General features: G+C 42.6%; 1 protein-coding gene across 1 annotated transcript in view; it reads left to right on the plus strand.

Moving 5' to 3' along the window:
* The first annotated feature begins 1206 nt into the window (after positions 1–1206).
* Positions 1207–26726, plus strand: part of map3k15 (mitogen-activated protein kinase kinase kinase 15) — a 124228-nt gene continuing 98708 nt past the window's right edge. Inside the window, exons 1-4 of the mRNA XM_080204027.1 lie at positions 1207–1624; positions 16315–16454; positions 22751–22944; positions 26123–26291. Of these exons, the coding sequence (XP_080060153.1) occupies positions 1249–1624; positions 16315–16454; positions 22751–22944; positions 26123–26291 (879 nt within the window). The 5' untranslated portion in view covers positions 1207–1248. The remainder of the gene's footprint in view (positions 1625–16314; positions 16455–22750; positions 22945–26122; positions 26292–26726) is intronic.

Below are 26726 nucleotides of genomic sequence, written 5' to 3' on the forward strand. Positions count from 1 at the left end.
CTAATGCTCTGGGGACCTGGGTTCAAATCCTGCCATGGCAGACGGTGGAATTTGAATTCAATAAAAAATATCTGGAATTAAGAATCTACTGATGACCATGAAACCAATGTGGATTGCTGGAAAAATGCATTTGGTTCACTAATGTCTTTTAGGGAAGGAAATCTGCCATCCTTATTTGGTCTGGCCTACATGTGACTCCAAAGCAATGTGGTTGACTCTCAACTGTCCTGTAGACAAGAGTAACTAGGGATGGACAAAAAATGGCCAGCCAGCGACGCCCATGTCCCACAAATGAATTTTAAAAAACACCTCTAACCATATCCTCCAGATCCATCTGTCATTTTACAAATCCTGCTGTGTCAGACAAAAGCTCGTGTCCTTCCTGACACCAGCTCCATAACGATTCAGGCAAAATTCCTGCAAAATCCACTTCAATGGACTAGACAAGGGACAATGGGTGGCACAATAGCACACTGGTTAGCATGGCTGCCTCAGTGCCAGGACCCAGGTTCAATTCCAGCCTTGGGTGACTGTCCGTGTGGAGTTCACACATTCTTCCCATGTCTGCGTGTGTTTCCTTCGGTATGCTCCGGTTTCCTCCCACACTCCAAAGATGTGCAGGTTAGGTGGATTGGTCACATTGAATTGCTCTTTAGAGTCTGAAGATGTGTTGGTTAGGGGGAATTAGCCATGGGAAATGTAGAGGGTTATGACAGGGTCTAGATAAGATGCTCTGTGGGAGAGTCAGTTTGGACCGGATGGCTGCTTCTGCACTGTAGGAATTCTATGATTCTAGGACACTGTGTCCGGATGGTTGCAAAGTTAACTAACGCTCATATCTCACCATAACCTTTTTTACCCCAGATACTTATCCAACTCTGCCTGAGATCACATCTGGAAGCAATGTGTTCTCAGACAGACCTATTTAAGAAACCAAATTTTCCCAATAAAAAAGCGAATTCCTTTTGTGGATTGAGTCACCATCCCCATGTGAGAGCTCCCCGCTCTCTGAGAGTTGGATGTTTAAATGGTGTTCACCCTGGTGCCAGGGGGTGGGGACCTACATTGAAAAGTACCAGTACAGAACTCCTGTGCTCACAGATCACACAGCACTCACTATCTGTGTGTTTGCACAGGGTAGAGAGGTGGGGGTGACATCGAGAAAGAAAGGAGAGATCTCCCCTCTCTCCCTGCCCCCTCCCCCTCTCTCAAACCTATCCCGGAAAGTAAAGTGTTCTGTCCGCAGTAATGACAGATTTTTCGGATTCTTCGCTCAGCCTGGGTAAAAGGATGAACCGGAGCTGCTCGTCCAGGTCTCTGTGTGCTGAGCTGGCCCAGGGGACTCTGTGTTGGGAGCGGGCTGGCAGCAGGCTGGGTGCTGGGCAGCGGCAGGCGCTGGGCAGTGGCTCGGAGGAGTGCTCGCTGGTGTCGGTGGGGGCTCGCAGCCGCTCGCTGCGGGCTGTCTGTGTGCTCAATGAGACAGCCAAGCCGCACAGCAGCGAGTGGGGAGCGCTGCAGTGCCTGCACCGAGCCTGCCGCAGCCAGGGGGCCGACCTCCTCACTCTCCCTTTCGGCAAGCTCGACTTCGGGGAGACCCAGGTCCTGGACTTCTTCTACAATGCAGGTTAGTGAGGCGGAAAGGTATCTGACATTCATCCTTTGACTGACAACTCATCGCTGCTATTGTACATAACGGTATTCTCAAACACGTGCAATTTCTTTCATTGAAAAGCAATGCATCTTTTAAAACAAATGAAGTATTTATTATTAACTTCTAATTGAAAAAGACCACGCGAACTTATGCACCTGAGTCAGGGGGTTGTAACAGGAGTCCTGTTACCTTAATTCTGTTACTTTCTGCATAAGTGTTACCATAACATGCTGTGTATTTCCAGCATTTTCTTTATTTCAGATTTGCAGCATCCACAGTATTTTTTAATTCGTGTTTACTCGATATTGTTTTTAGTTTGTGTGTTATAGTGAAAGTCTAAAAATCTGAAATTTGGAACAATTTCTTGTTGGCCGCTGGGAATTCGAATTTGTTTTTAAAAGTTATCCATCTCTATGGGGGTCATAACACTTCTGTTTCTTTGCCATCCACAATTTTGCAGCAGTTTTTAATTTCAAAGGCAATTTGTGCGCTCTTGGTCCACTTTTGCACCAGTCACGTTTTAAGGCATAGATAATATCCATTTTCTCACTGGTTGCATATACCTCTAATTTCATAAATCTATTCCTTGACTCATCTGATGAAATATACTTTTATCCCTCAAAGCATTCTTTACTGTATTTGATCTTTCCACATTATAATTAATTTTCTTTGTTTCTGGGGTGCTTACCCTTTGAATCATAGAATACCTACAGTGCAGAAATGGCCTTTTGGCCCACTGAACTGGTACCAAAAGCAATCCCACCCAGACCCTTTCCCCATAACCCAAGAACTTCCCTCCCTAATCCTCTCAACACTATTGTTCAATTTACCATGGCTAACCAAACTAACCTGCGCATCTTTGGAGTGTGGGAGGAAACTGGAGCACTGGGAGGAAACCTACACAGACAGGGGGAAAATGTGCAAACTCCACGTGTACAGTGACCCAATGCTGGAACTAAACACTGGTCCCTGGCGGTGTGAGGCAGCAATGCTAACTGCTGAGCCACCATGCTGCCCCAATGCCCAAATTTACTAGTATAAATATTTGACCGCTGCTCTATTTAGCACATCATTTTTTTCCCCTTGATAATAGAACTGGCAGACTTCTTTCTTTAAATAATGCAAAACACCAAGTATTCTGCTCAGTCCACTGGCTTTGACTAAAACCAGTTCGGCTAAAACCGAGCTTACAGTTCGTTGGAAATGCAATGTGTACAACCACAAGTTGAATTCTGCTCACTCGCCATTCTAACATGGGTCCAAAGAAAATGTGTAACGTACATATGTTAGCTTTAAAAAGACCTTCCATCCAATGGGAACTCAGTAAGTTGGGTCTCCTTTCTTCCAAAGCCACTCCAATAACATCAGTTATGTAAAGAGGGGCCTGTAATTCAAACCAGCTCCATTTGTGTCTGCGGGAGGTAGCATTTGAGCCTGAGTTGTGAACTGATCTGGACTCATCCGGTATCAGTACAGGAACCTTTCTGCAATGGCATTGGAGAGCAGATTGAAATAAATTGGGAGAGAGAGATGTGGAGATTCCAAATAACCGCTTCCATTGAGAGAAGCTCTGCACTCAGAGGCTGATGGTGAGAATGAAGATAATGTGTTGACCAATTTATTTTAAGAAGTCTCACAACATCAGGTTAAACCTTCTTACTGTGCCCACCCAAGTCCAACACCAGCATCTCCACATCATGATTTATTTTACTTCTGCATCAAGTTAAGCCCTCCCATAAATTCGACGAACCACGTCAGTCAGAAATTTCAGAAGTATTTTGAGGACAAACTGCACTATTTTCAGTGACCATCTCAGGGATGCGTTGTTAACAATTAGACTCACCAGTCCCTGTGTTTTACAAATCAAGGATTGGAAGAGTCTAAATTGCATCAATAGTGCTTGAAGGAATAAAGTGCTCTGGTTACATGAGGTTCCAGGAATTATAATATGTGTTTGTCAGTCACAAGCAGTTAAATAAGATGAGGGTGTTAATACCTAGACAAAACACTTGCTCACTTTTGCCTTTAGCCTGCCCACTCTCCTCATGTATCATTTCTCTAAAATCCTAATCTTTGATCTGAAATGCTGAGAGTTTTCCTCTATTGATGCTTTTCTGGGAAGTGGGTACCACTGGCAAGACCAGCATTTTTGCCCATTCCTAATCGTCGTTGAACTGAGTGACTTGCGTAGAATAAAGGGTTGATAGTTGGTAATGAGATAGTGATATAACAATGGCATCAGCAGTCATGTGCAAGTGACTGAACAGAGAAGATGGAATAGTCTGTAGAAGAGAGAGGTGTACTTACCCAGAAGCTTGGAATGTACTATACTGTAAATGAGGGAATGTTTGAAGTAATACAACAGAGTTGGACCTTTATGTTAACTTTAGCAGTGGGAAACTTTCCCAATCCAGGAAAGACTACAAGTTATCTGAAGGGAGATCCGAATAGTATTCAAAAAGGGAACCAAACCACAAAGCAGCTTGCCTGGCTATTTCAGAGGATAGTTAAGAATCGACACATCGCTGTGGATCTGGAGTTACATTTGGGCCAGAAAAGGGAAGAATTTCTTTTCTGAAGGGCATTAGTGAACCAGCTGGGATTTTTTAAACAACCAATGATAGTTTCATGGTCACCATTACTGAGACTAGATTTCAATTCCTGACTGTATTAGCTGAATTTAAATTGCTGTGGTGGGATTTGAACTCATGTTCTTGGGTGTACTAGTCCAGCAATTAAACTCCTACACCACTATCACCCCCGAGTTAGAGCAGAAGTGAGCAAAGACCTGGTCCAAGTATCAGCCAAATATCAGTTGCTTTGTTTCCTTTATTCTCATTCTTCTTGGGTGAAATCATGTCAGTTGTGAAATCGGACAGGACCTGAAAGTAGATACTGCTATTGCAACGTGTAAGGAATCCAAACCCATCAATTGCAATACAAGCAGCATGCGAACCTTCTGATTTGCACGATAGCTGTGTGGAGCTAGCGATATTTGCCCAGTTGAGTGATTTTATGCATTAGATGCATAAAACAACACTTGTAGCAATGAAAATACAAGGCTACACCAAATGCTGTGGTTTTTAACTTTGTAGGAATTCGGTTGGAGAAATTCAACAACATTAGCTTGATAGAATTCCTATAGTGAAGGAGAAGGCCATTCAGCCCATCGAGTCTTCACTAACAACAATCCCACCCATGCCGTATCTCTATAACCCCCCGCCCCTTCGCTAAGGGGCAATTTATCATGGCCAGTCAACCTAATGTGCACATCTTTGGACTGCAGGAGGAAACCGGAGCACCATGAGGAAACCAGTGCAGACACCGGGAGAATGTACAAACTCCATAGACACTGACCCGAGGCTGGAATTGAACAGTGCTAATCACTGTGTCACCATGCCGCTCGGTGGCCATTAGATCGTGAGGGTTGAAGTGGCTGATATGGAGCAAGAGATTTAAATGGCTGCAGTTAACCTTTGTACTGCTCCCTAACCTAAATCAGTTTCCATGGTTCATGCTGGCTTTTGGTGGTTTATGCATTAGTAAAGGTGAACTCCGAAGGCTGCCTCCGAGATCATCTTGCACAGTGTCATCAAAGGGTTTTAGCAAATTTTCTCTTTGGGTAAAAATGTATTGAAATCTTTGATCTATCTTTAGCGTTTGATTTTTATTTGAGTGCTGCTTCTCTTTAGGGATATTATCAGGACACATAGATTGTGTCTTTTTGAAGTCTACTTGTGCTGTTTAACTCTCAAACAAAGGACCTGTAACAGTACTGATTATTGATGTAATTGCTGATGATACCAAATTGGGGTGGGGGGAGGGTAACTGTAATTAAAGTCAACTCTGCAATTACTTGATGGGTTGATAAGTGGCAAGTAGTATTTGCACCACACGAGTGCCAGGCCATTTCCAAAAAAGAATCTATCACCCCTTTACATTGCAAGGCATTACAGTTGCTGATATCCCACATGTCTTGGTGGTTATCACTCACTACTAACTTAACTGAATTAATAAAAATAAATACTGTGGTTACAAAGTCAGAGGTTGGGAATTCTGCAGCCAATAATTCACCTTTTGTGTCTTATGGACAGATTTTGGAGATAAGTCAGGTGTGTGATGGAATATTTTTGCCCTCATTGATTGCTCACTTTACCATTCTCTTCCTCTTACATTCAGAAAATGTTTTACTGCTAGCTTTGCCAGATATTATTTTTCATAATTCTTTATGTAAATCTTATTTACATAAGTGGCATGGTAGCACAGTGGTTAGCACTGCTGCTTCACAGCTCCAGGGTCCTGGGTTCGATTCCCGGCTCGGGTCACTGTCTGTGTGGAGTTTGCACGTTCTCCTTGTGTCTGCGTGGGTTTCCTCCGGGTACTCCGGTTTCCTCCCACAGTCCAAAGATGTGCGGGTTAGGTTGATTGGCCATGCTAAGAAATTGCCCCTTAGTGTCCAGGGATGTGTAGATTAGTGGGTATAATGTGTAGGGATATGGGGGTTGGGCCTGGATGGGATTGTGCTCAGTGCAGACTCAATGGGCCGAAGGGCCTCTTTCTGCACTGTAGGGTTCTATGATTCTATTTACTTTTTTGTTTACAATTCTTTGTTTCATTTTACAACTTTCCCAGTCCATTGGACTTGCACTTTTATATGTATTTGTCTAAGCTCGATTTAACCCCTGGCTCCACTTTTGACCACAGTTGCTCAACTGCCCAAATTGAGATGCCCTGCCTTTTAGGCATATGTGTTGTCCACAAAACCCAGGTTACTCTCCTGTTGAAGACCACTCCCCTCGAAGGCTTTTCACAGTGGTGAAAATGAACCCTTCAGTTTTCAGGGCTGCCAGCATTCTTGTCTCCAAGGACCCTGTTTCGTTCTTTCCCAAAAGCACGATCATCCTCTCTCAAGGTCAGAACTGTTTGCTTTCCCAGGGCCATAAGCATTCCTGTCTTCCAAGTTACTATTGCTTCTCCTTCCAGGGTCAAGCCATTTCTTTTTGCAAGGAGTGCACATTCTGTTGCTTCATAAACTGGCTACTGTAAATGATTTGATAAGAATGCCAAAGAAAACATCAATAGCACGTAAGAGGTCCTGAGAAAGTGAGAGATTCACAGTTGCAATTTTGACATGATACTTTTGTGTCATTTTCCACAATGTGTTAATTCTAAATAGACACCAAGATAGGATCCACCTTTCCATCTGAACATTATTTGTCATTAATATGAGCTGCATTAAGAATAAGGAAGAGCTGAAAGGGATGAACCCACATTCAGCTGGCACTTTTTAAATAAACAGTCTAGAAAATGAGATTGGTACAGATGTGTTACTGCAGAAGTAAAAGTTTTACAAAATTAAAATGATAAAAAGCTCAGCCCCCATTTAATTCCTATCAACATATCTTTTGATAGTGGAGGAAATCCTCAGGGTCTCCATCCAGCAGTATTGTGAATGGGATTCGCCTCCATTCAGTATATCTAATGAAGTTTTCAGCCTATTCTTTTTAACCATATACAGTTTTTTTTTATGGGATGTGGGCACAGTTGACAAGGCCAGCATTTGCTGCCCATCCCTAACTGCCCTTGACAGCAATAATCATAAACGGAAACATAACACGCTGGAAAAGCTCAGCATCTGTGGAGGGGGAAAATCCGTGGAAGGGGCAGCGTGGTAGCGCAGTGGTTAGCACTGCTACACAAAGCCAGGGACCTGGATTCAATTCTTGGCCTGGGTCACTGTCTGTGTGGAGTTTGCACATTCTCCCTGTGTCTGCGTGGGTTTCCTCCAGTTTCTTCCCATAAAGATGTGCTGGTTAGGAGCATTGACCCAAAACAGGCACCGGACTGTGGCAACTAGGGGAATTTCATAGTAACTTCATTGCAGTGTTAATGTAAGCCTTACTTGTGACCAATAAATAAATTTTTACTTTACATCGTTAATGGCTAGAATTCTTCCACCTTCCCATGGCTACTTTATCCGGTCTCGCTGCTGTGAGTGGAGTTTTGGCTGAGCGCTGAATTCTCCATTCTTGCTGGCAGAAGTGGTAGGGTGAATGAGAGCGAAGGATCCTAGCCAACGTTTCGAGTCCCTAAGACTTTGAAGAAGAATCGTCTTTGTTCCTCTCCCTACAGATGTTGCCAGACCTGCTGAGTTTATCTTGCATTTTCTGTTTTTATTTCAAATCTCCAGCGTCTGCAGTATTTTGCCTTTATTATGCCCTCGAAAGTAGTTACGATTCAACTGTGTTGCTGTGCGTCAAAGTCACAGGTAGACGAGACCAGGTAAAGACGAAAGATTTCCTTCCCTGAGGAGTTAGTGAATGAGTTGGGTTTTTGCAACAAGCCATGATGGTTTCACGATTTCATTACTGAGGTTAGATTTCAATTCAAGATTTAATGAGTTGATTTTAAATTCCTTCAGCTGTCATGCTCAGATTTTAACCCATATCCCCAGAGCATGAGCTTGGGCCTCTGGATTACTAGGGCAGTTACATTTCAAGTACCCCACCATCTCCATTCAAATAGCAAACAGGAGATCTTGACAGGAAGATATGGCTCAATGAGTGCACTGACTGGTTTTATGTCTGCAAATGTGTAAGAGGACACCACACCGGAGAGGTAAAGCCTGGTTTTCAGAACAGTTGAAAAATAGTGTATCAGCTGTCCTATGGAACTGAAGGTCAGGCAGGGTGAATAATGGATGTCTGATCTGCATACTTTCTATCCCTTCAACATGAAATTTATTCCTAGCCAGAAGATGTTACTAACATTAAATTTGGACAGAGCTCCAAGATTTACTTTCACCTTTCCTGGCAATAGTCTTAAAAATTAAAGTTGACCAAAGTGATGTTCTCAAAAAAAATCAAGGACTTGTCACTTATTCCCTTTTGTTTCTGTTTTCTAGTATTTTGTTTGTCCAGCTGAGAAATGGTCTTGTAATATTGTAATTGTGTAAAAATATAGGAACAGAAATAGGTCAATCAATCCCTGGAACATATTCTGCCATGTTTATCGTGGATGATCAGGAGGTTGATTTTGTTTATTCAGGGTTAAACTAGAAAGTGTGCAGAAAAGATGATAGGATTTACTAGGATGTTACCAGGACTTGTTGGTTTGCGTTATAAGGAGAGGCTGGATAAATCCCTGGAGCATATGAGGGTTAGGGGTGATCTTATTGCGGTCTGTAAAATAATGAGGGGCGTAGAGCAGGTCAACATCTTTTCCCAAAGCTGGGGGAGGCTAAAACTAGAGGACAGAAGTTATGGTGAGGGAAGAGAGATACTAAGGGGTCCAGAGGGTGGTGAGTGTCTGGAATGAGCTGCCAGAGGCAGTAGCAGAGATGGGTACAATTTTGTCTTTGTAAAAGCATTTAGACAGTTACATGGGTAAGATGGATATAAAGGGATATGGGCAAAATGTGGGCAATTGGGACTAGTTCAGTGGTAAAATGTGGGCAGCATGGACAAGTTGGGCTGAAGGGCCTGTTTCCATGTTCCTGTTTCCATGTTGTAAACCTCTACGACCCCTTGATGTCTTTACCTCCCAAAAATAATGTGACTCAACAAAAGTAGAGGGAAGGCCTATAGTGGCAGGGGCAGGGTTTCTGGAGGCATTGGACCTGTAGCAGCAATGGAATGTAAACTGATGTTGAGTTATAAAAATATTTATACTTGTATTGGATGGCTTCTGATCTATGAAGAACATTTGTTCCTGATCTGTAGGGTGACTTCATCTTAAAACCTTCAGGACTTGAAAAGTCCGTCAAATATTGGCGTAATCTTCAGTTTGATTGGCTTGCATTTGCTGCATACAAATGTTTGTTCTCTTCCTTTTTGTATTGGTGGTAATTGTCACTAAGGCCAGCCTTACTGAGTAAGGACCGTGTGATCTGAAGCACCAATCAACTTGGGGAATATTTCTGAGGGGTGGTGGTTTCGTAGTTGGAAGGTGCTATGAACTGCAGCTAGTGAAGGAACATTCAAATAAAGTTTGTTTGCTCAAGTTGAGAAGCCTCTGAGAGTACATCTTCACAGCATTTTGAGACATGAAGACTGCCAACATTTGCTAATTGGATTTCTGGCTGATAGCTGTTGCTATGGCACTGGGACCCTTCTTGATACTGTCTGTACTGGGTGTGAAGGGGTTGATTTTAAAAAAAATTGCCACTGCACAGTACCATAGTGTCTTACAACATCATAGGAGGCCATTCAGCCCATACTGCCTGTGCTGGTTGTTTGACAGAGCTGTCCAATTTAATCTCGCGCTTTTCCTCATAACACACAAAACATCCTCTTCAAAGGCTGAACTTTCATGTGGAGATAAAAGAGGTGCTGGGTCTGCTTTCGAGTCAAAAACACACCTCTGGGGGAAATCTAATTTAAAGTTCAGATCTGGATGATGTTCTCAGTAAATATGGAGACAGTCTCCCGTCCGCTTACAATCATTGGATGTGGAAACAAAGGTGGTTCAGAACAAGTGTGGGACTTATTTAGACTCTTATGGCAGCTATCAGTCAGACTGCTGGTCATTCAGAGGGAGAGACCTGTCAAAGCCTTCCACTGCAGCAGAGGCAAGTGAGACATCACAAGAGATCTGGAAGCTTGTTGTCCAGAGCAGAGCAGATCCACCTAGTTTTTTTGCCAATTATTCTATTTCTCGAACTTCTGGTTACTGACTGAGTGCCAAATACTTTCTTCCAACTTGCTCATTCAAGGCCCCTCATAATTTTGAATATTTCTATTAGGTCTCCTCTTAGCTTTTCTGCATAGGGAGAATAATCCCAGCTTCTCCAATCGCTCCACGTAACTGAATCCCCTCATCTCTGGGATCCTCCTGGCAAACCTCCAAGTTCCTAAAGTGTGTTGTCCAGATGTGCACACAATTCTCCAGCTGAGCTAACGATGGATTTCTTACAATGTAGCACAACCTTGATCTTTTCTTCAGTGTCCCTATTTACAAAGTCAAAAATGGTTTCTTAACCACATCATCACTTTGCCCTGCCACCTTGAACAATTTGTGAAAATGCAGCCCCAGGTCTCCCAAGTTATCCTACAAGACAGCACTATTTGGATTATACTGCATGTCCATATTGTTTTACCCAAACGACAGTGCATCACCTGACAGGTTGCTCAAATCTGGCCAAAAACAAATCAGTACAGAAACAGAAATGAGTTATCATTACTGAGTTCATAGAGTGGGTGGCACGGTGGCACAGTGGTTAGTACTGTTGCCTCACAGCGCTAGGGACCCACGTTTAATTCCAGCCTTGGGCGACTGTCCATGTGGAGTTTGCATATTCACTCCATGTTTCCTCCTCCAGTCCAAAGATGTGCGGGATAGATGGATTGGCCATGCTAAATTGCCCTTAGTGTCAGGGGAATAAACAGGGTAAATGCATGGGGTTACGGGGACAGGGCCTGGGTAGGATTGTTGTCGGTTCAAACTTAATGGGCCAAATGGCCTCTTTTTGCACTGTAGGGATTCAATGATAAGCGATGAGAGTACGTGATGACGGCTGTTTGCGTATTTGGCTGTTGCACTTGCCTCAGATACTGTGCGTGTTGACACAAGGATTAATTACACTGGAAAATGAGATGAAGCTATCTTTACATCCTGTCTCTAATAATAATATTCCATATACAGTGGCTGATGTCTATAAAAATGGCACAAGTGGTAACTTGACCCACCTGTAAGAATCCATGGACTCACCCCTGACCTTTCCTCTTTAATTAATAGTGGACTAATCCCTTTGCGCCCTGTGGCTAATTGAACTTGAGCAGAAAGGTGAAACTTTCAAATATATTGCTAAATCCCAGAGGAGATGTACATTTCCAATATACTGTCCTTGCAACACCATGTACCGAATGAAGCTTAGTGAAAGATGGGAGTTATTCATTATGCAAAAAAAGGATTATTAGTGTTTGAGGCTTTCAAGGTGGCATCATGTTTGTTTAATTATACTGTGTACTTGGTGGATAGGTAGCGCTGTATCAAATATTTTTCTTTTTAAAATATTAGTTACTGCCCGGAATTTTCCTTGACTGACCAATGTAATGCCAACATCTGTGGCTACCTTGTTATTAGTAGCTTATGCTGAACTTTGTTAATCTCGTTTGCATGTGCCAAAGAGTAAGAAAAAAGCATAAAATGAGCAAAAAGCTAATGATGTGTAGCCCTGAAGATGCAAATAAAGCATACACCAGTTTCCTCCTGTGAGTCCCTTTTTATCCAACTGATATGGAAATTAAAGGAGAAAATGCTGGAAAATGTCAATGGATCTGACAGCATCTGCAATGAGAGAAAAGAGCTGACGTTTTGAGTCCCAGTGACCCTTTGTCAAACTTTTTTCTCTCCTTACAGATGCTGCCAGACCTGCTGAGATTTTCCAGTTTTTTCTCTTTTGGTTTTAGATTCCAGCATCCGCAGTAATTTGTTTTTATCCAGTGATATGGATATTAGTTGGAAGTGACCAAACCATTATTAAAGCACATTAAGACTGCTGCATAGTTAAGGAAATACTACGGTGGAAGCTTTTCTCTTTCTGATGCGCCAAATTCTGTGATGCCATGATGAAACATTCCAAGGTACATAAAATACTGGAGTAAAAATAGAAAATGCTGGAAATACTCAGGAGCTCTGGCAGCATCTCAACTGAGAGACAAACAAGAGTTAATTTCAGTTCTGTGGTCATCAGCATTGGGAAACGTTAGAGTTGTCTGAGGTTTCAAGCAAGAGTCGGTGTTAAAATGAGTAAAAGGGGTGTCTGACACAGTAGCAAGAATTTGAAGGTCAAAGGGTTCATGATGTAAGATCAATTGGAGTTTTAATGGGACAACTAGAGAAACAAAGGATCTAGGTTAGATCTTCTGGCCATGGTACATGCATGGGGTTACAGGGTTAGAGTGGGGGAGGGGTGCTGTGTCTGGGTAAGATGCTCTTTTGCAGAGTCAGTGCAGATACAATGGGCTGAAGGGCCTCTTTCTGCAATATAGATGTTCTGTGATGTATGAAAGCCATGGCTTCCTGACCAGGGTTATGAGGGGTGCTGTTATGATCACCCTGCTGCAGGCTATTGTGAAAACCGGTAAAGAGATGACTGAGTCAACCCATTGCTTCCCCCTCCCATCCTTCCGATGAATAAGATCCTCAGTGCACTTGAAGGTGAGAAATTGAACCCAAAATAATATCTACAGAAGATCTGTTTTTGTGATACTCTTATTTGTAAAATACAAAATCCAGTTCTTTATTATCTATCTATACTTGGGCTATCAATATTTGAACATTGCAATATCTCTGTTCAACCGCATCCTTCAGTATCTATTCATTTGAGTTGATGCTTCCACTTCTTATTCCTGATAGAATGCATTTGCGAAGACGTTTCCACCTTATGTTAAAAGCAAAATTCTCGAGGAAGTGGCGCTAATAGAACTGAGTTGAGGAAAAATTTCTATGTTTAATATTATAAAGAAATTTTTCATCTCGGCAATGGCAACCATTCTGCATGACACATAAGATGTAGCAGCGGAAGTAGGCTATTCTGTCATTCAGTGAGATCATGACTGATCTAAAATGGTATTCCTCAACTCCACTTTTCTGCCTTATCTTCATAAGCCTTAAATACCTTACTGATTAAAAATATATCTCTCGGTCTTGAACGTACTTAATGACCCACCCTCCACAGGCCTCTTGGTAAAGAATTCCACAGATTTACCACCCTCTGAAAGAAGAAATTCTTTCCCATCTGTGTCTTAAATGGATGACCCCTTAGTTTGGTCCTAGACTCTCGCGCAAACAGAAATATCCCCTTAGCATCTACCCTGTCAAGCCCTCTGAGAATCTTATCTGTCTTAATGTCTCTATGTCACCTCTCATTCTTAAAATCTCCAGTGAGTACAGGCCCAACCTACTCAACCTCTCCTCATAAGAAAATCCCTCTATACCAGGGATCAACTCTCTCTGGACTTCCCTGATGCCAGTCTGTCTTTCCTGAGATAACGTTTTGTTTGGAATGAAAACAGAGAATACTGGAAAATCTCAGCAGGTCCGACAGCATCTGTGGAGAGATAACTTTGTTGAGTCTTTGTCAGGCAAAGATCTGACAAAGGGTCATCCAGGCCCGAAATGTTGGCTCTGTTCTCTCTCCACAGATGCTGTTGGACCTGCTGAGATTTCCCAGCATTTTCTGTTGTTTCAGATTCCAATTTCCGCAGTAATTTGCTCTTATCATTTTGATGGAATGTTGTTTTCACAAATAATATATTTCAGAATTACTTTTTGGAACAGGGAAGTATATCACAATGAAAAAATTAGAGAGTTTCTCCCTCTATATTCTGTTGTAAAACAATTCTGCGGCATATCTAGAGCATGTTGAATGCAGAAGGCGAAAATAAGCCTTTTTATCAGACTCCTTTGGGAAGTGAGTTTAACACATGGCTCTTTTGAAGTTGTATTGTATTCAATGTATTCAAGAGGCAGCTAGATATAGCACTTAGATCGAATGGATCAAAGATAATGGGGAGAAAGCAGGATTAGACTATTGAGTTGGACAATCAGCCATGATCGCGATGGAGGGTGGAACAGGCTTGAAGGGCCAAATGGCCTCCTCCTGCTCCTATCTTCTATGCTTCTATGTAATCGGGCCACGTGTTCTGGGAGCAATATGGAGATTCCACATGTGCAGCACAACTTGGCCACTCTCACATATGCTTTGTTTAGTCTGTGATATAACGCATCGCAGAGACAATGGTGCACTGAGCATCCCAGACCTCCTTAAACATGCCTTGTTCTGAGTGTACCTAGAAGGGACACTATGATCACCCTGCTGCTGGTGGTGCACTTTTGTGGTGAGAGCACTGCACTCTATTTTAACTTTAGCAATGACTTATTGCGAAATGTTGTCCTCCACAAATACCTTCGTATGTTATATCAGCAGAAGGTAACTTTCAGAACTTTGGTTCCATCCACTTTAATCCCTACCCTGTCTCATTTACACTGATTTGATTTCTGCTTCCTACTTGTTTTTAACCCATGCAGAGCCATTCCTGTCCTGATTCAGAGTGATTCCCAGTCCAACTCAGCCAAAGGAATTAGATCTAAATGTCTCTGCTTATATCTATTGCAGTCTCTCTCATCCTGCCTCGTTTTCTTTAGTCTCAATTTTCTTTTCTTAAAGAAGCTGTCTAATGCTAGAATATCCTATGAGTTTCCAGCATCCCCATGATACCTTACTTCACGTCCATTAGTGTACGCTTAAACTGGACCAATTGATGGGCAACACGACAGCTCAGTGACTATCACTGTTTGCTGTGCGGTTACAGGGACCTGGGTCGGATCTCCAGCTTGGATCAACGTCTGTGGGAGTTTGCACATTCTCCCCATGCTTGCATATGTTTTCTCCGGGTGCTCCAGTTTCCTCCCACATCCCAAAAACGTACTTTTAGGCTGATTGGTGTCAATAAATTGTTCCTGAATTGGATCTCCCTTAATCTGGCGCACATATAATTCCCTAAATTTGCACCCCCTTTATTGTGGAGTCCACTAGAGGTGGACAAAAACGTCGTCAATCGACGAAAGACTTGAATAAGGAGCTCACTGAGTGTTAAAATGGGCGGTGTGGGCTTGTTTCCTGTGCCGTGTTGTTCTTTTGTTCTTTGTTATTTGTACTTGAGTTGTTACTTCCCTGTGTAAGGCTGCATAGTGCCTTTCTAAATGCCACCTACCATGAGGTGGCATCACAGCCAATCCTGTCCTAACACCATGACCCTATATGAAGTTTCCAATATAAGTAATTGAATAGCAATGAGGCTAATTACACATAATCAACAACAGTGTTGCTGAGGCCAACAGAGTGCAAACCAAACACAATGCTGATCTAGGGGTTATGCTACTGGGCTGCTGATCCAGAGGCTAGGGCTAATAGTTCAGTAAAAAAGCAAGGTCCATTGTTACCAAAATACTATGGAATTTGGATTTTTTTTTAAACCAATCAAAAACTGATATCATTAAAGCTGACTGTAAAGTTACTAAACTGTTCACAAATGTCCTATAGGGAAGGAAGCCTGCGACATTACCTATTCTGGCCAATAAGTGATTCCAGTCTCCCAGCAACACGGTTTCACTGAGCAGAACGAGGGGGTCATAGTTTGGGGATAAAGGGAAAACGTTTAGGACTGAGGAGAGAGGAAATTTCTTCACCTAGGGATGCTGAGTGTGTGGAATTCATTACCACAGAAAGTAGTTGAGGCCAAAACATTGTGTGATTTCAAGAAGAAATTCGATATAACTCTTGGGGCTAAAGGGATCAAGGGATATGGGGGGTAAGGGGGATCAGGATATTGAATTCGATGATCGACCACTATCATAATGAATGGCGGAGCAGGCTCTAAGGCCTGAATGGCCTATTCTAACTTCTATGTTCAACTATCCTACCTAACAAGCCATTCAGTTGTACCAAAATAAAGAAAGCCCAACACTACATTTCTCAAGGAATGGGCAATAAGGAACATCTTTGCCAGCAAGGCCCACATCCTGGGAGCTGATAGATAAAAAAGAAACAGCTGATATTAAACTTGTTGTGTTGTGGTTATAGTTTAGTAGATGTTATTATGGCCACCACCAGACAATAATGGCATTCATGAAACTGTGACCATGCTCTTGTTTTACAGACATTGCTGTGGTGGACATGAGTGATATTTTCAGGCAGCCAACGCTCTTTTATCATCTCGGTATACGAGAAAGTTTCGGCATGACGAGCAATGTCATTCTCTACCACAACACTGACCTGGAAACTGCTCAGTCACTCAAGGTTACTCACTTTCATATTCATTCATATTTTCTGACATATATTAATTTCTGATGTGTACCCGTGGGCGGTATCTTTGGTCTCTGTCTGAATAATTTGCCATTTCAAATTAAAACCCCCTTTGCCCCCACACCTTTTGTTCCCTTTGGAATTCATCTTTAAAATTTAGACTTCTGTGAAGCCCAAGATTTCATAATATTAACCATTACACAAGATCCTAAAGCAAACACTACAACCTGTAAGCTTAACTTCTTGCTGATAGCTTGATTACCCTGTGCTGAAACATCAATGGGCCAGAGACCAAAAAGAAAATTGAGCCCCATGTCAAGTGATCCACAAATAATGCTAATAATGTTCAAAACTGTTAGCACAAACTCAGTCACTAACCAAAGAAATTGGGTTGATCTGTGCACATTGGAACAACAAATGCAAGCTGTGCATTATATATTAAAAGATTATTAGAATGTGGGAGTCACTGAAAAAAAAACCCATTATTGCCCATTTATAGTTGATCCAAAATATTGTGATACCTTCTTAACCCGCTGCTAAGAGTTTTTTTATGCAATTGATTAGCTTGCTAAGCTACATTTTGCAGGGCAGTTAAGACTCTTGGTCGGACTGGACATCAGGTTTCCTCCATTAAAGGATATTAGCAAATTCATTTTTCAAAAAAAATAATCTTCCAATTTTTTTTAAACAAAACTGTATTTCAAAATGCCCTTGGGAAAATCTCAGCAAGTCTGACAGCATCTGTGGGGAGAGAATAGAACTAATGTTTCAAGTCTAGATGACCCTTCATCAGGTGTTCTGACGAACAGTCATCTAGACTTGAAACGTTGGCTCTATTCTCTCCCCACAGATGCTGTCAGACCTGCTGAGATTTTTTAGCATTTTCTGTTTTTGTTTCAAATTCTAGCATCCACAGTATTTTGTGTTCATCAATGGGCAAGCTCAGATTGAATCCTGCATTCTAAATGTTCATGTTTCCTTCATACGTCATGGTATTTAACTCCTTCCCAGGCTTGCAAACATACTAAATTGACAGGGAAGAAGAGACTACTTAGGCCTTCAAACCTGTCCTAAACTACAAAGACCCAAATATTCTCATCATCATGGAACACCCTGGGAGAGGGAAAAAGGAGAAAAAGTTCAAGGATCTGAGGAAAAAAAGAGTTACTCAACTAAAGTGTCCTCCAACCCTCTCCAGCAATCAATACCAATCCAGGAGATCTCATGGATCAAGATACTTGTTAAGAGTCCCTTTAAACTCTTGGGCAATATTGGAGTTGTCATTACAGGTGTTGCCTCCTAACAGAAGGAATTGTTAGGCAAAACCAGGAATTCCCAGTTGAAATCCAAGATCTGTTCAACCACTTTTCCCACTTATTTACAAGGTTTGCACAAGGCACTGGGTCAAAAGTTGATGGAAATATGTAAGGAATCAAGACTCTGGTTTAAAATCACCACCTGTTCAATGCATCCAAAGAGAAAATAATCCAAAGTATATCTCCAAGACATGGGCTTTAAAATAGAATTGCAAAGAAGCCAAAAATCAATTTACTTTTCTTTAGTCATCTTAAGGAATGGACTTGCATTTCAACTTGTTTTTAAATTGTCCATTTGTTTTTTAGTTGTTTTTTCCTTGGGGGGGGGGTGCGTGAGTTTTGAAACTGCTCATTGGCTTTTGCAGGTTTTACAATTCCACAACGCTGAAAGTTGGCTAACTTCAATCTATCTTCTTCTTCAGTTTTCTGCCAAAGGCAGGTCTTTCCATGATTGAGCTGGAATGTTTCTCATCCTTACCACCTGCCGTTGTATAGGAAGGAGTTGCTACTTAATCTGTTTGGCCACATTATGAACACACCTTCCTTGGACATCAGGTCTTGAAGTGGGACTTGAACCCAGAGCTTGTGTTTTGAGGCAGGTACGCTACATGCTGTACCACAATGCCTCCATTGTCAATTTATATATTTCCATATTTCTACTCTAGTAAGCCCAATCTTTGTGATTCAGAAAAGGCGGGGCGATGGTCTTCACAACTTGTTTACCATTCAAAAACCCACTCCGCAAAAGAAGCGAATAACTTCTTAAAAAAAAACGTTTATCAAAGAGAAATCCAGGTGACAGGCCTGGACCCATAGTGGAATGTGCAAAGTGCCAAGAGAAACTAGAAAAATGTGAGGAAAGTGACTAGGTGACATCTATCTTATGTTTCATAAGATCATGAGAAATAGGAGCAGGAGTAGACTATTGACCCTTGAGCCTGCTCAACCATTTCATTTGATTATGGCTAATATGTGGCCTTACCTCCACTTTCCTACCTGTCCCCCATCAGAAGTCACTAGCATGCAGGTGCAGCAAGCAATGAGGAATATGGATAAATTGTTGACCTTCACCACAAGGGATTTTGAGCATGGGAATAAAGATGTCTTGTGCTTGTATAGAGCCTTGGTGAGATGGAGTATTATGTACAGTTGTGGTTTCCTTATCTAAGGAAGGATGTATTTGCCATAGAGAGCGCAATGGAGGTTCACCAGATTAATCTCTGGGATAGTGTGATTGTTGTATGAGGAAAAAGTTAGGAAACTGGAATTGAGGAAAGAATGAGAGGTGATCTCATTGAAGTAGAACTGGTCCAGAGTCCATTGAATCCCTACAATGCAGAAGGAGGCTACTTGACCAACTCTCCAAAAGTGCATCTTAGAAATGGGAGGTCTTCAGAGACATGTGAGTTCATCAGTGTAAATGAGCAAAATGTCATGGACAGGTTAAGAAAGTAATTCAAAAGACTAATTGAATGCTGACCTTTATGTCAAGATTGAAATGATAATAGAATAGAAGTTGCATTTAAACTGTACAAAGCTCTGGTTAGACCTGGATTATTGAGAGCAGTTTGGGCAGCACACATTAAGAAAGATATGTTGGCCTTGTGGGAGAATATACCGCGGACCTATCAAAGATTCTTGGAACCCAAGTGTTAGCTTATGAGGAATGTTTACACAAGCTATTCTGTGGACTTTCGTAGGCCAAGGGATGATTTGATCAAAGCTTTCAAGATATGTTAAGGGGAAGAGATAGATGGAGAGAAATTGATTGTGCAATCTTGTAATGGGGCCGTTGTATGGACATTCAAATCAGATCTTCCAGGAATGAAACACTTCTGCATAAAAGATTGGTGAAGGATTTGAGGAAACACTTGTACACGCAAAGGATGACACAACTTTAGAATGCTCTCCCACAAAGAGCAATCAATGTTGGATCTTTATTAATTCTAAATCTGGGATTGATGGATTTTTATTATCCAAAGGCATCAAGTGTATTTGGGGCAAAGCTGAGACTTTGGTTGCAAATTTCATTGCCATGATTTCATTGACTGAGGGAAACAGGCTCAAGAGCAAAGTAACCCACTTCTGTTCCGAGGGCCCTTTGTAAAAAAATTCTGGGAGTAAAACTCAACTTTGACGTAATGCACGCTGTCCTGTTTTTCATTTCATTGAACTCAAAGCCAAGGAAATGTGGGCACTGATGATAAGTGGCAGCTGAGCTGCTACTGCCAAGTTTGATTTCACACTCCCTGTCCTTTTATCTCAGCGTCATTAACTTCGGATTTAATGTAAAAAAAACTATTCATCTGATTTATCTACCTTCATTATTTTACCTTACTGTTCTAATTGGATTGTCAAAAGAACTCAGTTGGTTAACTAACATCCTTTAGGGAAGGAAAACTGCTGTCCTTATCCAGTCTGTCCTAAGTATGACTCCACTCCCACATCAACCTCTAAATTGTCTTCTGAAGTCTCTCGGTTGCTTTCTGACAGCTGAGATCTTTATTATGTTGCAACAGTCAGCAATTCCTGTACTCAATGGGTGTTAGACTCTGACTACTTGAGGCAAGTGCTGGATCAAGAAATGCGACTTGTATTCATATGTTATGGCATAGGACTAGTGAGGGAGAGAAGAGAAGATCAGTGCCAGCAGGAAATGTATGCTCATCTAGTTTCTAGCATGGAGAGAGAGAGGGACCTAATTGGAGGCAGAAGGTAGTTGCATTACATTCTCCACAGAGGTGGGATTTTTCCACCGTTTCCGCCAGTGGAATCCTCCAGATCAGCTGACAGCGACCTCCTCCATGGGTTCCCTGACAGCAGGGAGTGCGAGCAACAGGAAACCCTGTTGACAGTGACAGGATCAGAAGATCCCATTGTTGGACAATGGCGAGCCACCACCACCCTGGGGATGGGGGGAGAGGGGGGTGATGTTGGGGAGGGAGATGCTGCCCACAGTGATTGACCCAGATCCCCAGGTATAATTTAAGTGTGGGTTGAGAACAGCATTTTGTAATCATGCCCAGTCTGGGTATAATGACACTGATGTATACAAATCCGGGAACTTATTCAGACATGGCTCAGTAAGATTCAGCAGTAGCTCAGTTACTAGCACGTGAATCTCTTTGGGTCAGAAATTCAGGTCCAACTCCAGGTATTGAGCATAAAAAGAAATCCTAGACTGACACCAGTGCTGTGGGAGTGCTGCACAATTGGAGGTACAATCTTTCAATTGAGACATTAAACCGAGATCTTATCTCCCTTCTTAGGAGGATGGAAAAGATTTCATGGTACCATTTTGAAGAAGATCATTGGGAGACCACTCCAGTGTCCTGGCCAAAGTTTATCCCTCAAACAATATCACAAATACGGATGATTTAGTCATTATCACATTGCTGTTTGTTGGAGCTTACTGTGTGCAAATTGGCTGCCACATTTCTTATGTTTCAACAATATCTACACTTTAAAAAGTACTTAATTGGCTATAAAACACTATGGGATGACATGTGGTCCTGAAAGGTGCTATATAAATGCAAGTCTTTGTTTTTTTTTAATTCCCTGGTGAATTATTTTAAGCATAATCATACAACAATTGAAGCCATCAAATTCCTAACAGTAAGTGGATTTACTTTTCCATTTCTAGTTGTCATTTGTTCGTCATTCACTAAACCTTGTGGGTCTAGCCTTGGCTCTTGGTGTTAGAGCTCTACTTAAGTTTGTTATGCTGCAGGAAAGAACTTGTATTGTGAAGGACAAGCTACAAGGCCACACTGTTTGAATCACTGTAACATCATGATGTGTGTGCCACAGATGTGGCATAGAAGCAGTTTTCATTGCACGTTTATGTGCTGCAAGTGCCACACTGAAATTAGCACATCCCACTTCACTCTCCTTTAACTTACTGGGTGAGATTTTATCGTGCTCGCACCAATGCTGGAAAATCCCGTCTGAGGTCCGCAGACCTTTGCTGGTCTGTGTCTTGCCCACTATGGTTCCTGTGGTGGTTGGGATGAGAAAATTCCATCGACTATGTTAGAGCCAGGGCCCAGATGTCATATTGCAAGTGTTCTGAAGTTACGTTTGTGAAGTGTGATCCCTTTAAAAGCTGGTTTTGTGTTCAGTGCTTGGATGTTTACAATACAGGTACAGAGAGTACACAGACTGCAATATTTGTAATCAGTTTAAATAAGACCCTCAGCTATCAGGAACCTATCAAATTTGAGTTTGCTGTTGTTGATAACATCAGACCAATCCTGGTGCAGGAAAATTGATAGGTCATCAGAGTTATAAAGAGAAACCCAACTGCCTGCCACTGTTCAACTGGAGAACTGACAACTCAACACCTAGAGAGGGCAAGAGCCCTCTCTTAAGAGAACTCTCCACCTATCTAACAAAGGGTTCCAAATCAGAAAGAGCTTACAGACTACGGGATCGACAGAAGATCTCCAAAGGTTTACAAAAGCCAAAATACCTGGTTTTATATTTTTGAGAGAGACTAACTTATTTTTCTCTCTTCGTTTAGTGAAAGATCCTTGTATTTCTTTGAACAGCATTCCAGTTGAACCTTACTTTAATCAACATGTTACCTGTTTAGTTAAAGTTCCCAGTTGGTTAAATAAATAACTTGTTGATTATTCACTTAAAGTGAGTGTCCGATATTTCTATAAATGAAGCCTTAAACATTAATGAAAAACAGTTAACATCTTTCCAAACCCTTTAAACAGATTACGAAACAAGGTCAAAAGGGGATGAACCTCTTGTCATAACACAGGCTTCTGGTTGTGAAGGTTCAATTCACAGTTTGCACTGATGAGTTTTTTCAGCCTTCCATTACTTGTACCATCTGTGCGATTTCCCCAACCTACACTCTGCAACATGAGGTTCAATCTCTTACGCTGGCATGTAATACAATGTTTTATGCATAGTCCTAATCATTTTTCAAGTTGACTCAAACAAGGATTTTCTTTTTGCCAGGCTGCCAGTGGGAATTATCATTTCATCCCCTACGTAATGACCACCAATGATGACTTCCTGTGCTGTGAGAATGATTTTCAATGGAGAGTCTCAGAGTACTTACAACCGAGCTGGGAAAACTTGCTGGGACCGTTCTGCCAACCACTGGTGGAGAAATTCATCAGCCTCCTAAAAAATATTGATGTTACCTCCTGGTAGCTACTTTCATATGACTAGAAATATTAAAATTTGAGGTGGTAATTGAAAACATAAGAACATAAGAATAGGAGCAGGAGTAGGCCAACTAGCCCTTCGAGCCTGCCCCGCCATTCAATAAGATCATGGCTGATCTGTCGTGGCTCAGTTCCACATTCCCGCCCTCTCCCCATAACCCTTAATCCCCTCTCTCATCAAAAACCCATCAACCCGCGTCTTAAAAATATTTAGCGAGGCAGCCTCCACCACTTCAACGGGCAGAGAATTCCAGAGATTCACCACCCTTTGAGTGAAGAAGTTCCTCCTCAACTCTGTTCTAAACCGCCCCCCCTTTATCTTGAGGCTGTGCCCCCTAGTCCTGCTATCCTTTCTGAGCGGGAAGAGTCTCTCCACCTCTATCCTATCCATCCCATTCATCATCTTATACGTCTCAATGAGATCTCCCCTCATTCTTCTAAACTCTAACGAGTACAAGCCCAGTTTATTCAGCCTCTCCTCATAGCTCAACCCCCTCAACTCCGGCATCGGCCTAGTAAACCACCTCTGCACTCCCTCCAGGGCCAAAATATCCTTGCGTAAGTACAGTGCCCAAAACTGCACACAGTACTCCAGCTGCGGCCTCACCAATGCCCTATACAGCTGCAGCAAGACCTCCCTACTTTTATATTCAATCCCCCTCGCTATGAAGGCCAGCATGGTCGGGGAGATGGAGAACAGGGAGATTGGACACTTAGCCCCCCACCCCCCCGGCTCCCCATCAAAAGACAATTAAAGCATAACCTAATTGAAAAGAATATTAATGTTTACATAAGGACCAATATTGACAGGGACAGGGAGTAAAGGGGATTAATAGCCAGGAAACCTGAACACCATGCAACCCTTCGTTAAGATCCTCGCCAGGAAGTTAGCCTGAATGACAGGCTTGGCTTCCACCAAGGCCTGGAGCACTCCAGAGCAGGCCGCAGCTGCAGCCTAAGGTAAAGAGCTGGCAGTTGCTAGTCATGGGGTATAGCGGGGGTTGGGGGAGGAAGGATGTGTCCGCTAGGCAGGGACGTTGGAGAATCAAATCCAAAATTGTGGATGGGGGGAGTTCTTTGGAAGGGAGGCTAGTTTGAAAATGGGATTAGCCCAATCTCGAGGAAGAAGTTAAACTTGTCAGGCCAGAGGTGTGAGAAGGAGGAATGAGAGAGCCAATAAAATCCCCCAGACAACAATCAGATAATGTCGAGTTAATGTTTCCACTTATTGGACATTCTAGAATGAGAGGCCATAGTTTTAGGCTAACGGGTGGCAGATTTAAGAATTACTTCGCTCAAAGGAATTCCATACCCCAGAATGCAGTGGGCACTGGAAGATCAAACAAATTTAAGGAGGAGATGGATTGGTTTGTAATTAGTAGTGGGTTGAAAGGCATGGGGAAAGGCAGGAAGGTGGAGATGAGGCCAAGATTAGATCAGTCATGATCACATTGAGTTATTGAGTTAACACAAGCTCGAGGGACTGAATTGCTCCTTGTGACTGATCTGCTAATTGGATAAAAGCAAAATAATACGAATGCTGGAAAGCTGAAACAAAAACAGAAAATGCTGGAAATCTCAGCAGGTCTGACAGCATCTGTGGAGAGAGAAACAGTGTTAACATTTTGAGTCCGTATGTCTCTTCACTCTGAAGGCTTCAAACGTTTCTCTCTCCACAGATGCTGCCTGACCTGCTGAGTTTTTCCAGCATTTTCTGTTTCTGATCAGCTAATTGGTGCTGTTTGCTGAGAGAGGATTATTCGTCACTCACCAGGAGAAATGTCCTTTATTATGGGATTGTAGATTGGATCTCAGCTTATTATGTTATCAGAATGACTGCACCTCTAACAACGCAGCACTGTCTCAGAACTGCACTGAATTATCTGCCTGGGTCATGTCCTAATGTCCAAAGATGTGTGAGTTAGGTGGGTTGGCCATGAACACAATGACAAAGTTGTCTACAGCGTTTTGTGTGGCTTGCCTATGTCATTGCTGGAGAACCTGCCTGGGGGAGGGGTCACTTTTGATGGCACCAGACAAGACTGCTGGTGGGAATGGCCAATGCCCATAGAAGGGGAGTTTGACCTGGACTTTTCTGGATTTTGTGACCCCATCAAATGGGTGAAGTGGCCGCAAAATCTGGAAAACAAGATTCTCGCTGGCGAGATCCTGTTTCAGAATTTTTCATGCCCCTCGCTGGTGATGTAACAAGGTCCGTTCCCCATCCCCCCCCACCCTGCCCCCGCCACCACCCAACCACAAGGGTACGAACCTCGTTTCTATACATCTTAATACATTTAAATCTTATTAAAGAGCTTCCCAGCCATCCAAGCCCTGCTCTGCCCCCCATGAATATTCATACCTGTTGAAGTGATGTCACGTGGGCAAGGTTTGAACCAGGTATATAAGGAATCAGTCAAGAGGAACCCGTTGGGAGCACCAAGGTAAGTATGACCCCCGTCTGGAGGGACCTCTCCACAGGGCACTGCCCTTGGCCCAGGTTGGCATTGCCAACTGGAACTGGCCTGGGAGTGCACTAAGTGCCAGGAAATCTGGTCTGAAAAGTTGATTGTGCATCTGGAGAAACACTGACGCTCTTCAATCAGAGCCTGACACTCTTGACAAATCATGGTAAAATTCTACCCATTGTTTTTTTAGGAGCACACTTATCGAAATTGCAACGAATAAATGGGTAAAACGGATCCATAACATTTACAGTTTTAACCTCATGTCACACCAGGCAGGTGGCAAAGTGTTTAGCACTGCTGCCTCACAGCGCCAGAAACCCGGGTTTAATTCCGACCTCGGGTCACTGTCTGTGTGGAGTTTGCACATTCTCCCCTTACCTGCATGGATTTCCTCCGGGTGCTCCAGTTTCTTCCCACAGTCTAAAGATGTGCAGAGTAGGTGGATTGGCCATGCTAAATTGCCCTTTAGTGTCAGGGCACGAGCTGTGGTAAATGCACGAGTTGTGGGGATAGGCCCTGGATTGTTGTTGGTGCAGGCTCAATGGGCCAAATGGCTTTCTCCTGCACTGTAGAATTCTATAACTTTCTGTTTTAGCTGCTCCATAATTTTATGTCAATTGATTTGTCACTTGCAACACATTATTGTCCTTCAACATTATTGTCGCGCAACCTCTTTGTCATTGTATTCACAGCACATTTGCCAAGGATACTCTACTGAGCGACATTAGAAAATTGAGAGAGAAATACCAAGGAGAAGAGCTTGCCTGGCAACTCTCCGGCATTAAGCAGCGTATAGAAAGCACTGAGGTCGTCACGCCTGACATTATCACCAACTTGCTTTTCTCATACAGAGACATCCAGGTACAGAGCAGCGGAGTGCTTTGGAAGAGATGGTCTTTGAAAGAAAAATACTACATGGAAGTTTCAGTCGTCGAAATGAGAAGAGCATGCAGACAGTGAGACTACAATATGGCCAACAACAAATTGCATTTATATAGCTCCCTTGTAACGTAATGGAGCTGAGCAGTTTACCTGCTGCTGAACCTCTCACCCATGCGTTTGTTGCCTGTGATATGTAGATGCCAGCATTAGACTGGAGTAAACACAGTAAGAAGTCTCTCAACACCAGCTTACAGTCCAACTAGTTTATCTGGTGGCAAATGCCACTCGCTTTTGGGGCTCTGCCCCTTCGTCAGGTTCAGAGCTCCCCCCTTACCTGGCGAAGGGGCAGAGCCTCAAAAGCTAGTGGTATTTGCTGCCAAATAAACCTGTTGGACTTTAGCCTGGTGTTGTGAG

Source organism: Carcharhinus amblyrhynchos, chromosome 15 (assembly GCF_965287045.1).
Source record: "Carcharhinus amblyrhynchos chromosome 15, sCarAmb.v2.hapA, whole genome shotgun sequence".
Classification (NCBI taxonomy): domain Eukaryota; kingdom Metazoa; phylum Chordata; class Chondrichthyes; order Carcharhiniformes; family Carcharhinidae; genus Carcharhinus; species Carcharhinus amblyrhynchos.